Source organism: Centropristis striata, chromosome 22 (genome assembly GCF_030273125.1).
Source record: "Centropristis striata isolate RG_2023a ecotype Rhode Island chromosome 22, C.striata_1.0, whole genome shotgun sequence".
NCBI classification, from domain to species: Eukaryota; Metazoa; Chordata; class Actinopteri; order Perciformes; family Serranidae; genus Centropristis; species Centropristis striata.
The window spans coordinates 30431171-30444494 of NC_081538.1; the positions used below are offsets into that span (position 1 = coordinate 30431171).

The 13324-nt window shown below is 39.1% G+C and overlaps 1 protein-coding gene across 1 annotated transcript in view; it reads left to right on the top strand.

Moving 5' to 3' along the window:
• The first annotated feature begins 5380 nt into the window (after positions 1–5380).
• Positions 5381–13324, top strand: part of grip1 (glutamate receptor interacting protein 1) — a 90701-nt gene continuing 82757 nt past the window's right edge. Inside the window, exon 1 of the mRNA XM_059325935.1 lies at positions 5381–5550. Coding sequence (XP_059181918.1) covers positions 5496–5550 — 55 coding nt within the window. The 5' untranslated portion in view covers positions 5381–5495. The remainder of the gene's footprint in view (positions 5551–13324) is intronic.

Sequence of the window (13324 nt, forward strand, 5' to 3'; positions counted from 1 at the left end):
AGGTTAATACGGCGCCTTTCTGTTGACCTGATACGCCATAATAAACATGTGGAGAAAGGCGGGAAACTGGCATTTTAGAACAACAAGAACAACAAGATGGTTGGTGATTCTGAGGGGGCAACACTTAGTGCTGTTGATACTGACCGGCTAATGCAACCTGCTAATGCGACCGGCTAATGCGACCGGCTAATGTGACCTGCTAATGCGACCGGCTAATGTGACCTGCTAATGCGACCGGCTAATGCGACCTGCTAATGCGACCGGCTAATGGGACTGGATAATGCGACCGGCTAATGCGACTGGCTAATGCGACCTGCTAATGCGACCGGCTAATGCGACCTGCTAATGCGACCTGCTAATGCGACCGCCTAATGTGACCTGCTAATGCAACCTGCTAATGCGACCGGCTAATGCGACTGGCTAATGCGACCTGCTAATGCGACCGGCTAATGCGACCTGCTAATGCGACCGGCTAATGCGACCTGCTAATGCGACCGGCTAATGCGACCTGCTAATGCGACCGGCTAATGCGACCTGGTAATGCGACCGGCTAATGCAACCTGCTAATGAGACCTGCTAATGCGACCGGCTAATGCGACCTGCTAATGCGACCGGCTAATGCGACCTGCTAATGCGACCGGCTAATGCGACCTGCTAATGCGACCGGTTAATTCGTTTCAAGTGTCATGTAAACGAACTGATTGACACCAAACCCTGTACTGTAAACCAGGAGAATGGTGTTGGTGTCCCATATGAAAACAAAAGTAATGCATGTTTTTGGACGAAAAGTATGTACTACAAAGATTGAAAATAGGAAGTCAAAGCAAAAAAAAAATAATGATCAGGTAACATCAGTGAGGTGGTGCTGAAAGAAATGATCCCAGCATGGCATGGTCACCATTTTTAAAGTTTACATACAGGATCCAAAAACAGACAAAACTGCCCAGAACTCAAAGGGTTAAAGTCTTTATAGCAGCAGCTCAAACACAGAGACAGAAATGATGAATCTCTCACTAATAAACATGTTTCTCAGCTCTGCCAAAGATAAAATACATCATTATGAAATGTGTCGTTATCTTTAGGATCGTCTGTGTTTAAGTAACGACCTGCAGACATATTAACACACACACACACACACACACACACACACACACACACACACACTCCTGCAGGTATGTGAGGTGTGCTCGTGTCCCGACTCGTTCTGAGGAATTCTCCCCCGACTCCACTCGACTCCTCCCGGCTGGATTAAAGGGGCATTCTGCCAGATTTCAGCCTTTAATTTTTCTACTCAGAGTGGAGAACAAAGAGTGAGCGCTGACATCACAGAAACACTAGACAGACGCTTCGTGACTCACAGGAACGTTTCTGCTCTGTGTGTCAGGCTGCTGGTTCCTGTGGTACAATGGGACACTTTCATTCAGCAGAACACTTCCTTCAGCACAAGCAGAGATCAGGTCTGACCTTTGACCTTCTCCTCCATGGACTCAAACTGAACCCACGGCTCTGACTCTGTTTCTTGACTTCATCCTTGCCTGTGTTGTATTAACTCTCATTTGTACGTCTCTTTGGATAAAAACCTCCGCTGAATGACAATGTAGAATTGTAGAATTGTTTGTGCTGCAGCAGTTTGTGTACAGTTTGTGTACAGTTTATGTACAGTTTGTGTACAGTTTGTGACGGTGACGCAGCTGTTGTGCATGTTGCTGATCATGATGATGACTGTGGGACTCAGTGGGAGGCTGTTTCTGATGATACTTCATGTATTTTATTTTACAGTGATCCCGTTTCCATCAGTCCTGTGGTATATTTTCTGTTAAGTCCTCTGCTTTACTAAAAGGCCCCAGTATGACCTACTGATCATGTTTACACCAGAAATAACCTGCTATAAGGTCTGGATTTCTTCACATATTAGAGGCGTTTGGAAGCAGAATATAAACAGTGACTCCTAAACCCCACTGAATGCGTAACGGCTGCAGATCCGTCGATGGAGCCCATACGATCCATTATAACCACTGTGTGAGATTCCAGCGACTCCGTATCCGCTGCGTCGTGAGTCCGTCGTCTCACGGCCATCCGTCAGCCCTCGCAACACAGGGCTTCTATTTAAAACACACACAAACCACACATTTTTTTTTTTACAAAAAACACACAAAAAAACACAGAAAGAAACAGTAAACACAAAAGACTGAATGGAGGAAACACGTCAAAATTAGAAAAATCTTTGCAATAAAAATAAAAATCATGTTACTACACTTGACGATGTTTTTTTTTTTAGCTTTGTGGAAAAAAGGGTTGATGCATTAAATTGGACATGAAACTTTAGAGTTCAGCTGACAGCAGGGCTCCATGCTGCCTCGTTGTAACGTCGTGACATGGTGAAGAAGTGAGTGCCTTTTTTTTTTAGCACTTTGCGTTACACTTATATATCACTCCTGTATGTACACTCCTGTATAATCACTTATTGTAAGTCGCTTTGGACAAAACCATCAGCTAAATGACATGTAATGTAATGTAAAAGACCAACTGGGTGCCATTTAGAGAGACCAACTAAAAGGCGTATCATTTATTTATTTGATTTGATTAACTGCAATGTGATTGATACAGGCTAGCGGGCTACAACAAAGTGTCTTTTTTAGTCATTTTTACATCTATTTTTGGTTATTTTGTGTCTTTTTTGGTCATTTTCACATCTATTTTTTGTCAATTTGTGTCTTTTTTATTGTCTTTTTCTTTTTTAATTTTTATATCTACAGTCATGGAAACATTCTTTATAATAACCAAAATCATTATCAATAAACCCATGTTAAATATCTAGACATCAGCTCTTAAATTAAACTTTGATCAGATATTTTTGTTGTTATCATTATATTTGTCCAAACAAATGAACCTTTAGTTGAACCAGACATTAAAATGAACAAGAAACTGAAGAAAACAAGGTGGTCTAATCATTTTTCCCATGACTGTATCTGTCAGGGTCCATGCTTCACCTCAGCTTTCAACCTCGTCTTTTGATTTTGCATGTGTCACGTGACTATTGAAGATCTGTGTGATCATGAAAATGTCTATGATTTTGACCTGCAAAATATAATTTCTATGAAAATATGTCAACAAAACATTGACATACCAGTATAAAATGTTTTATTACATGTGGTTTCATGTACAAATCAAGCATGGACACACCTTTTATGGGAATCATTTTTGTTTAAATCAGGTTAAAAATATATATTTTTTGCAACAGACTGAGTCATTTTCCAGCCAGACGCTGTAGCAGAGTATGTGAGGATTGTGGAGAGAAGCATTAAGTGCTGTATTTCCTTCTGGGGTTTATAGAGATTGACGGTTTGGGGTATTTTTTCTGGTGATTAACGCTGAGACGGAGCAGTTCTGGAGCTGGAGAGACGAGGTCACAGAGGGGCGGTAAACTGATCAGAGTTTGTGTTTTTTTTAAAGCTGGTGTCATTTGTTTGGGATCTATCCGTCTCCATGACGTTCAAGTGATTCATCTTCATCTTGTAGCTGCAGCTGAAGCTGTTTTAGCTGAGGGAGCTTTATTGATCTCTGGCTGACGTCTCTCAACCAGTCTACCTCTCTCTCTCTACTTCTATCCCTCTCTCTCTCTCTGCTATGAATGAATGGAGGCGGGAGGCGCGTGGCAAATCACTTAAATGGCTGCGAAAATTAATGACATTTTGAAATGAGTATTTTTTTTTCTTCTTCTTCTTGGCTGGGGATAATTTAAGAGCGAGAACAAGGTAGCAGATTAGGCAGAATTGAAACGCTGGCGGGGTTCGGGTTCGAACGTCTGGTTCGTAAATCGAGCATTCAAAACCTCACATCGAAGATTCGAACGCGCAAAATGAACATTCGAATGGTTCCCCAGTCTGCCTTCACTTACTTGCCAAATCACTTAAATGGCTGCGAAAATGAATGACATGTTGAAAGGAATATTTTAAGGCTGGGGACAGTTTAAGAGCGAGAACAAAGTAGCAGATTAGGCAGAATTCGAAGGCTGGCGGGGTTCAAACGAATGGAAAGTTCGAACGCGCAAATCGATCATTGGAACGGAACCCCAGTTTGCCTCCACGCTCATCACGTCACCCCCTCACTCTCAATTTAAGTCAATTCAATAAGGCTTTATTGGCACAAATGTTAAAAAAAAGCACAAATACAACTTTTTCAAAAATATTTGGATAATACACAGTAACAGTAAGACATAGGAATCTCCCTCTCTCTCTCCCTCTCTCTCTCTGTATGAATGAATGAAGGCGGGAGGCGCGTGCTCACTGCTTAAGCGGCAAATCACTTAAATGGCTGCGAAAATTAATGACATGTTGAAAGGAATATATTAATGCTGGTGGACAATTTAAGAGCGTGAACAAAGTAGCAGATTAGGAAGAATTAGAAGGCTGGCGGGGTCTGGGTTCGAACGTCGAACATGCAAATCGAACGTTGGGAGGCTCACATCAAACGCTCAAATCGAACGTTCGAAGCACCAAATCAAACTTTTAAAAGCTCACATCAAACCTTCGAATGCGCAAATCGAACGTTCAAACGCGCAAATCGAACATTCGAACATGCAAATTGAACGCTCGAACGGTACCCCAGTTCACCTAAATTCAATAAGGCTTTCTTGGCACGAATATTTAAAAAAAATATATATATATATATTGCCAAAGCACAAGTACAACTTTTTCCAAATATTTGGATAATACACAATAACAGTAAGATATAAGACTCTCTCTCTCACTCTCTTCCTCCTCCCTCCCTCTCTCTCTTTCTCTCTCTATCAATATCTCTCCCTCTCTCCCTCTCTCTCTCTCTGTATGAATGAATGAAGGCGGGAGGCGCGTGCTCACTGCTTCAGCGGCAAATCACTTAAATGGCTGCGAAAATTAATGACATGTTGAAAGGAATATTTTAATGCTGGCGGACAATTTAAGAGCGAGAACAAAGTAGCAGATTAGGAAGAATTAGAAGGCTGGCGGGCTCCGAACGTTCGGAAAGCTCACATCAAACGTTCGAACGTTCGATTTGCGCGTTGGAACGCACAGATCAAACGTTCGAACGCGCGAATCGAACGTTCGAACGGTACCCCAGTTTACCTTCACGGTCATCACGTCACCCCCCTCTCTCTCTCTCTCTCTCTCTCTCTCTCTCTCACTACTCTAGCTCTCTCTCCCACTCCTCCAGAGACCACAGCGAGGCTCCAGGGGTAGAGTTACAGAAGGGGGAGGGGGTCGAGAGACATAGACAACAAAGAGAAGAAAAGGAGAGAGAGAGAGGGAGAGAGGGAGGCTCGCGTGCCTGAGTGAGGTTGAGAGGGAGAGAGAGAGAGGTGGAGAGAGAGAGAGAGGTAGGCTCAGAGTGCAGGGGGAGGTGGATCCCTGTGTAGCAGCTGAAGCTAAAGCTAACTAGCCATGTTCCTCCCGCTGCTGGTGGTGTGTGTCTGCTAGCGGGCCGCCCTGGACTCCCTATCCGCCCTGAGGTGCATCATGCCCGGCTGGAAGAAAAACATCCCGGCCTGTCTCCAACCGGACCAGGAGGGAGGTAAGACCGGCCACACCGAGCCGCTCCGGTTCACACCGACCCACCGACCGACCGGCGAGGTGTCCGTGTGTGTGTGTGTGTGTGTGTGTTAGTGCATACCTGTGTGTGTGCGTGTGTGTATGTGCGTGCGTGAGAGCGTGTACTAATTACCGCCGGTGCAGTGTGTGCAGCGGCGCCGGTGGAGCTCCGCACGGTGACGGCGGCGCGGAATTAGTGAAAGTTGGTAACTGATACCGTGCGAATGCGTGTGTGTGTGTGTGTGTGTGTGTGTGTGTGTGTGTGTTGTCTCGTGTTAATCTGACGCAACGGGTGAGGTTACAGTGACGTTACGGTGATTTCACGTTACAGGCTGACTAACGTGTTTATCATTAACGGCGAGCAGCGGTCACCGGTTAACGAGCAGCGGTCACCGGTTAACGAGCAGCGGTCACCGGTTAACGAGCAGCGGTCACCGGTTAACGAGCAGCGGGGCCAAGTTAGCAGCTAACACGCTAACGAACGGTTTAACGGTTGGTGCTGGTCAACCGAAGGGGTCTGCCCTTGCATGTGTGTGTGTGTGTGTGTGTGTGTGTGTGCTGCGGACGGTGTGTTTACTGGTGTTCCGGTGAGATGTGTGTGTGACCCTGGTTGGTCGGGTCAGGTGTGCAGGTGAACCCTGATGGTTTGATGAAATGTTGACAGGTGTTAATACCCCAGCCCCCCACCCCCTCCCTCCCCTCCAGTTCCCCTCCAGTTCCCGTTAAAATCGGTGACAGTAACGTTTGGTGGCAGCCCGGAGCACCATCACTGTGTCATAACACCCTCACTGAGATGGGGTGGTGGGTTAATAAGTGCAGTGCTGTAGTACTTTATTGTATAATATTATCTTGTTTATCATTGACTTTTAGAGGTGGTCGCTCCAGTCTTGGTTGCTGAAAATAACAATAAGTTTGCAGTTTTTAATCATTTTTCATTCACTGCCACAGCTTTTCACTAATCATTTTTTTAAGGATAAACCATTTATTATAGTACCTGAACATGGAGGTGTTACCCTCAGCTAGTAACCATTTCCAGCTTTATGTTGTCCATGTGGTGACGTCGTGTCCTCTGGTCCCAGTCAGACGACAAAACCTGACCAGTGGTTATCTGTGATGGTGACGTTGCTTCGTCGTCCAATAATTGTCCAGTCAGACCCTCTATTATAAACGAGGAGTTATTGATAAAAAGGTGAAAATAAGAGAAATGTATGTGACTTTGTGTTTTTTTTAAAAACACAACAATTTATTTAGTTTTGTGTGATATTAACATTTTAAAGTGGTTGCACCAGCTTTGGCTGCTGAAAATGACAATTAGTTTGCAGTTTTTAATCATTTTTCATTCACTGTCACAGCTTTTCACTAATCATTTTTTAAGGATAAACCATTTATTAGCATAGTACCTGAACATGGAGGTGTTACCCTCAGCTAGTAACCATTTCCAGCTTTATGTTGTCCATGTGGTGACGTCGTGTCCTCTGGTCCCAGTCAGACGACAAAACCTGACCAGTGGTTATCTGTGATGGTGACGTTGCTTCGTCGTCCAATAATTGTCCAGTCAGACCCTCTATTATAAACGAGGAGTTATTGATAAAAAGGTGAAAATAAGAGAAATGTATGTGACTTTGTGTTTTTTTTAAAAACACAACAATTTATTTAGTTTTGTGTGATATTAACATTTTAAAGTGGTTGCACCAGCTTTGGCTGCTGAAAATGACAATTAGTTTGCAGTTTTTAATCATTTTTCATTCACTGTCACAGCTTTTCACTAATCATTTTTTAAGGATAAACCATTTATTTACATAGTACCTGAACATGGAGGTGTTACCCTCAGCTAGTAACCATTTCCAGGTTTATGTTGTCCATGTTGTGACGTCGTGTCCTCTGGTCCCAGTCAGATGACAAAACCTGGTCTGTGGTATTAGATATATGAGATGAGAATAAGAGAAATGCATTTGACTTTGTGTTTTTTAAAAAAAATCAACAATTGATTTAGTTTTTTGGACATTAATGTTTAAAAGTGCTTTGGTGGCTGAAAATGACAACAAGTTTTTCCTATTTCTAATCTTTTTTTGGTCTTTTATTCAATACAATGTGATATAAATGAATAAAAGCTTTGTTATAGTACCTGAACAAGGAGGTATTACCCTGAACTAGTCATGTTTTCGAGGTTTATGTTATTCATGCTTTGAGGTTTCTCAGCAAACACTGGTTGGACCGTGACATTGTGTCCTCGTGTCCCAGTCGGAAACCCAAAACTGGTCTGTGGTTCTGAGGTGGACGACCAGATGGTGACGTTGCTTCTTGATCCAATAACGGTCCAGTCAGACCCTCTAGTATAAATGACGAATTATTCATAAAAAGATTGCTGAGGAATGAGAGAAATGCATGTGACTTTGTGTTTTTAAAAAACCCAACAATTTGTTTTTGTGTCATTATCGTTTAAAAATGGTTGCACCAACTTTGTTTGCTGAAATGGACAATACGTTTGCAGATTTTCATAATTTTTTTTAGTCTTTTATTCACTAAAATGTGACATTTAAGGATAATATAGTACTTGAAAATGGATGTGTTTCCCTCAACTAGTCATGTTTTTCAAGGTTTATGTTTAAAAATCCCAACAATTTATTTTGTTTTGAGTTACATTAACATTTCAAAGTGGTCGCACCAGCTTTGGTTGCTGAAATGGACAATAAGTTTGCAGGTTTTCATCATTTTTTTAGTCTTTTATTCACTAAAATGTGACATTTAAAGATAAACCCTTTATTATAGTACCTGAACATGGAGGTGTTACCCTCAGCTAGTCATGTTTTTGAGGTTTATGTTGTTCATGCAAACACTGGTTGGATGGTGACGTCGTGTCCTCTGGTCCCAGTTAGACGCCAGAAACTGGTCTGTGGTTATCTGTGATGGTGACGTTGCTTCCACGTCCAATAACAGTCCAGTCAGACCTTCTATTATAAACAAGGAATTATTGATAAAAAGATTGCTGAGAATAAGAGAAATACATGTGACTTTGTGTTTAAAAAACAACAACCCAACAACATTTGATTGACAATTTATTTCCTTTTGTGTGACATTAACGTTTAAAAGTGGTTGCTCCAGCTTTGGTTGCTGAAAATGACAATAACTTTGCAGTTTTTTAAATCATTTTTTTAGTATTGTATTGAATAAAATGTGACATTAATGATTAAAAGCTTTGTTATAGTAACCAGACAATGATGTGTTTCTCTTTGGAGGTTTATGTTGTTTTATGCGTCTTTGATTGACGTTATTGACCATTTCTGATTGCTGTAAGACTTTGAAAGAGTCAAACCTTTTTATCCAAGCTGTGTTTCATTGTATATGGGAACAAACTGTTCAAGGCTTTTGGCCAAAAGATGAGTTAAATATCGTACTAGCTAATCGTTAATGGAGATGGCTTAAAGTTAACTTTTGAAAAAGGTTGCAGCAGCTTTGGTGGCAGAAAATAACAATATGTGTGCCATTTTTAGTCTTTTATTTGTTCAAATGTGAGAATCAGTCAGACAATAAAAGCTTTATTATAGTAACATAAGGAGGATGTGGTACCTTGAACTGGTCACCTTGATGTGTCACTCATTGAGGTTTATGTTGTTCATGTTTGTGAGGTTTCCCAGCAAACACTGATTGGATGGAGATGCCAAATACTGCACCGTGCACAAGTTTTATTAGGTGGATGGTCATGAATCGTCCAGTCAGACGGACTGATTGACATTTGATTGACAGTTTATTTGGTTGTGAAGTGGTTGTAGTGTTTATTTATACCTAAATGCAAATTAAATGTCTTATTGTTTTAAGACTGTGGTGTTTGAAAGAGCCAAACGTCTTCATCCAAGCTGTGTTTCAGTTTTTGGTGGCAGAAAATGACAATATGTATGCCATTTTTATTCTTTTATTTGTTCAAATGTGACTTCAGAGAATAAAAGCTTTATCATAGTAACATAACAAGGATGTGGTACCTTCTAACTCGTAACCTTGATGTGTCACTTATTGAGGTTTATGTTGTTCATGTTTGTGAGGTTTCCCAGCAAACACTGATTGGATGGTGATGCCAAATACTGCACCGTGCACAAGTTTTATTAGGTGGATGGTCATGAATCGTCCAGTCAGACGGATTTAGACTTATTTAAACCTAAATGCAAATTAAATGTCTTATTGTTCTCAGACTGAGGCGTTTGAAAGAGCCAAACGTCTTCAGGTGTTGGCGTCAACTTCTAAAAGTGGTTGCACCAGATTTGTTGAAGTGAAGTAACAATATGTTTTAGTCACCCTGTTATTTCAGTAATTAAGGTGGTGTTTCAGCTCCCTGTGGAGGTTTATGTTGTTCATGCTTTGAGGTTTCCCAACAAACACTGGTTGGATGGTGACGTAGTGTCCTCTGGTCCCAGTTGGACGCCAAAAAATACACTGTAGTTATGAGGTGACGACTAGATGGTGACGATGCTACCACGTCCAATAACGGTCCAGTCAGACCCTCTATTATTAACAGTTAATTATTCATAAAAAGATTGCTGAAAATAAGAGAAATGCATGTGACTTTATGTTAAAAAACAACAACCCAACAACATTTGATTGACAATTTATTTCGTTTTGTGTGACATTAACGTTTCAATGTGGTTGCTCCAGCTTTGGTTGCTGAAAATGACAATAAGTTTGCAGTTTTTCATCAACTAGTCTTTTATTCACTAAAATGTGACATTTAAGGATAATCTAGTACCTGAACATGATGTGTTTCTCTCAACTAGTCATGTTTTTGAGGTTTATGTTGAAAAATCCAAACAATTTATTTAGTTTTGTGTGACATTAACATTTAAAAGTGGTCGTCTCAGCTTTGGTTGATGACATTGACAATAAGTTTGCAATTTTTAATCATTTTTCAGTCTTTTATTCAATAAAATGTGGCATTTAGAGATAAACCCTTTATTATAGTACCTGAACATGGAGGTGTTACCCTCAACTAGTCATGTTTATGAGGTTTCTGTTGTTCATGCTTTGAGGTTTCCCAACAAACACTGGTTGGATGGTGACGTAGTGTTTGCTGGTCCCAGTTGTAAACCCAAAACCTGGTCTGTGGTTATGAGTCAATGACTAGATGGTGATGTTGCTTCTTGGTCCAATAATGGTCCAGTCAGACCTTCTATTATAAACAAGTAATTATTGATCAAAAGATTGCTGTGAATAAGAGAAATGCAAGAAGTGGTTGGATGGTGACGTAGTGTTTGCTGGTCAAGAAGTTAAGAAAAAGTAACGATTCAGATTTATTTAAAGGTGCACAGACTGATTGATATGAGTGTAACACCACAGCTGTCACATCAATAGATCTAAAGTAGAAGAGAGTTCCTTAAAAACTAATTCAGACATTAAAGAACAAACTTATTATTACAGTCTGTAATGAACTAATATAATATTAACAGGCATGTTTCAAAACACAGCTCAAACCGTCTGTTTAAACTGGCATATTGTACCTAAACATGTCATATTACCCATAGCCCCATTCTGTTAACTCAATTGTTCAGTTATAATTTGTTATTTATTAGTTGTTGTTTTTTGTTATTGTCACTGTACGGTGGCTTTGAGTGACAAGAAAGGTGCCTATGAATAAACATAATTATAATTATTATGTTATTCATCATTTACATTTCATTTTCTTCTTCATGTTCAGTGGTTTAGTGATGGTTGGTACTAGATGTGCTACTAGCTGGATGGTGGCTGGTTAAACTGGGAACCAGCAGAAAGTAAAGGCTCTACCCTCCACTAGACCAGTGTTCATGGTGGAGTTAACTGGGGCCGGGCCATATGGCCCTAAAAGATTAGCACCATATTTCAGGCTATTTTTTCGATAACAATATTCTTGACGATATTACAAAATACTGAAAAATATATAGAAAATATGATGTTTTTAGTCGTACAACAAAATAAAAATCAATCACAAATCTAAATGTAGTGTAAAGTGCAAATCTCAACAGTTGCCAAATTCCAAAAGTTACTCCAGACTCTTGAATATTAATAAATATTTCTGCTCATATGGTTTGAGTAGTTTGGATGTTTAGCTGATGATGTCATCATCTACCGTAACGTTTTAGTTTGGACAAACAAAACCAGAGTTTTTATTTTATTGGTACTGTAAGTCAGCTTCCTGGCGCTGATCTGTATCATATTTAATCAAAAACACTTGATTTAGACATTTATAAAATGCTTTAGAGCAGAAATGATTGAAGTCAGTCAACAAAAAAATCAACTGCAACTTTTGTGCTAAATAATGTTTTATTCAAGTTGTTTTTTAACTTGAAATGCCCAAAAATTCTCTTGTTCTGGCATCCTAGATGTAAAACATGAATAAATTATTAAAATAAATAATATGCAAATATGCATTTGAATAAATACTGTAAAATATATTTTATGAAAAAAAAATTCTATGCATTTTTAGAACCTGCTGAAAATGACAAAAAAATATATTCAATATTAAAATACATTTTAAAAAAAGAAAAGAAAAATCACTAAATTATTAGAATAAATATGTAAAACTGCAAATGTGAATATTTGCTGTTTTTAGTGATATTAATCTGAATATCTGGCGGTTTTAAACCAAACAAAACCCTCACATGATGAAATCAACATTATTTTCAACATTTATTGACATTATAGACGGATTATGGGAGTAAATAATGGTTATGGATCATTTTAGTGGATAAAGTGGTAAAATAAGCCCGTCTGGTCAGATATCAGCGAGCGTTTCCAGCTTGTTTGAGACATTTTCAGTCCAGCGGGCAGAAAACTAGATGTTAAAGCTGATTTGTGCGACTCAGCAGCGTTTCTGTTTCTCTGTTTTGTGTCTTGAGATAAAACCGTGTGTGTGTGTGTGTGTGTGTGTAATGAGGGATCAGATGAGATGAATGAACAGAAGGAGACGACGTGTCACCACTCACCTAAACTGCAGCAGGCCAGTTATTCTCTTTACTCACCGTGTCACATTCACCATTTTTAGCTTAAAAGCTTTCAGCTACAAACTGAAAACATGAAGCAGCAGCAGCAGCAGCAGCAGCATTAGCAGTGACAAAAACACTAAATTACTTAAAAAATACACAGAATTACCAAAAAATACACAAAATTATTTTAAAAAAGACACACACAAAAAACAATTCATTGTTTTGTGTTAAAATAAAGGTAAAAAGGTAAAAATGTCATGGTTCCCCCACACTTATATACAATAAATATTTAATAAACTTTATGAAAATAAATATACATTTGTTTAAAAACACAAAATGACAAAAACAGTAAATTGCTTAAAAAATACACAGAATTATTTTAAAAAAGAAACAAAATGACCCAAAAAGACACACACAAAAAACAATTCATTGTTTTGTGTTAAAGTAATATTTTCTATATTTTTAAACATATTTTTGATTCACAAATTCATTACCGTAATTTGTCCAGATAAAAATATCATGGTTTCCCCACACTTATATACAATATATATTTAATAAACTTTATAAAAATAAATAGACTTGTTAAAATAGATTTGTTTAAAAATGTATAATTTAACAGAATATAATCATATATAATGGTATATGATGGACCGGCGAGGTCCATCATATATAATGGAATATAATGGTTTTTAACAATGTATAAAGAACAAAATCTGAATGAAAATTGATGATAAAAAATGATTAAATGTTACGGTAATGATAGAATCGTTTACATTAAAATATGTGTATATTTTAATAAAATACATTTTGGTG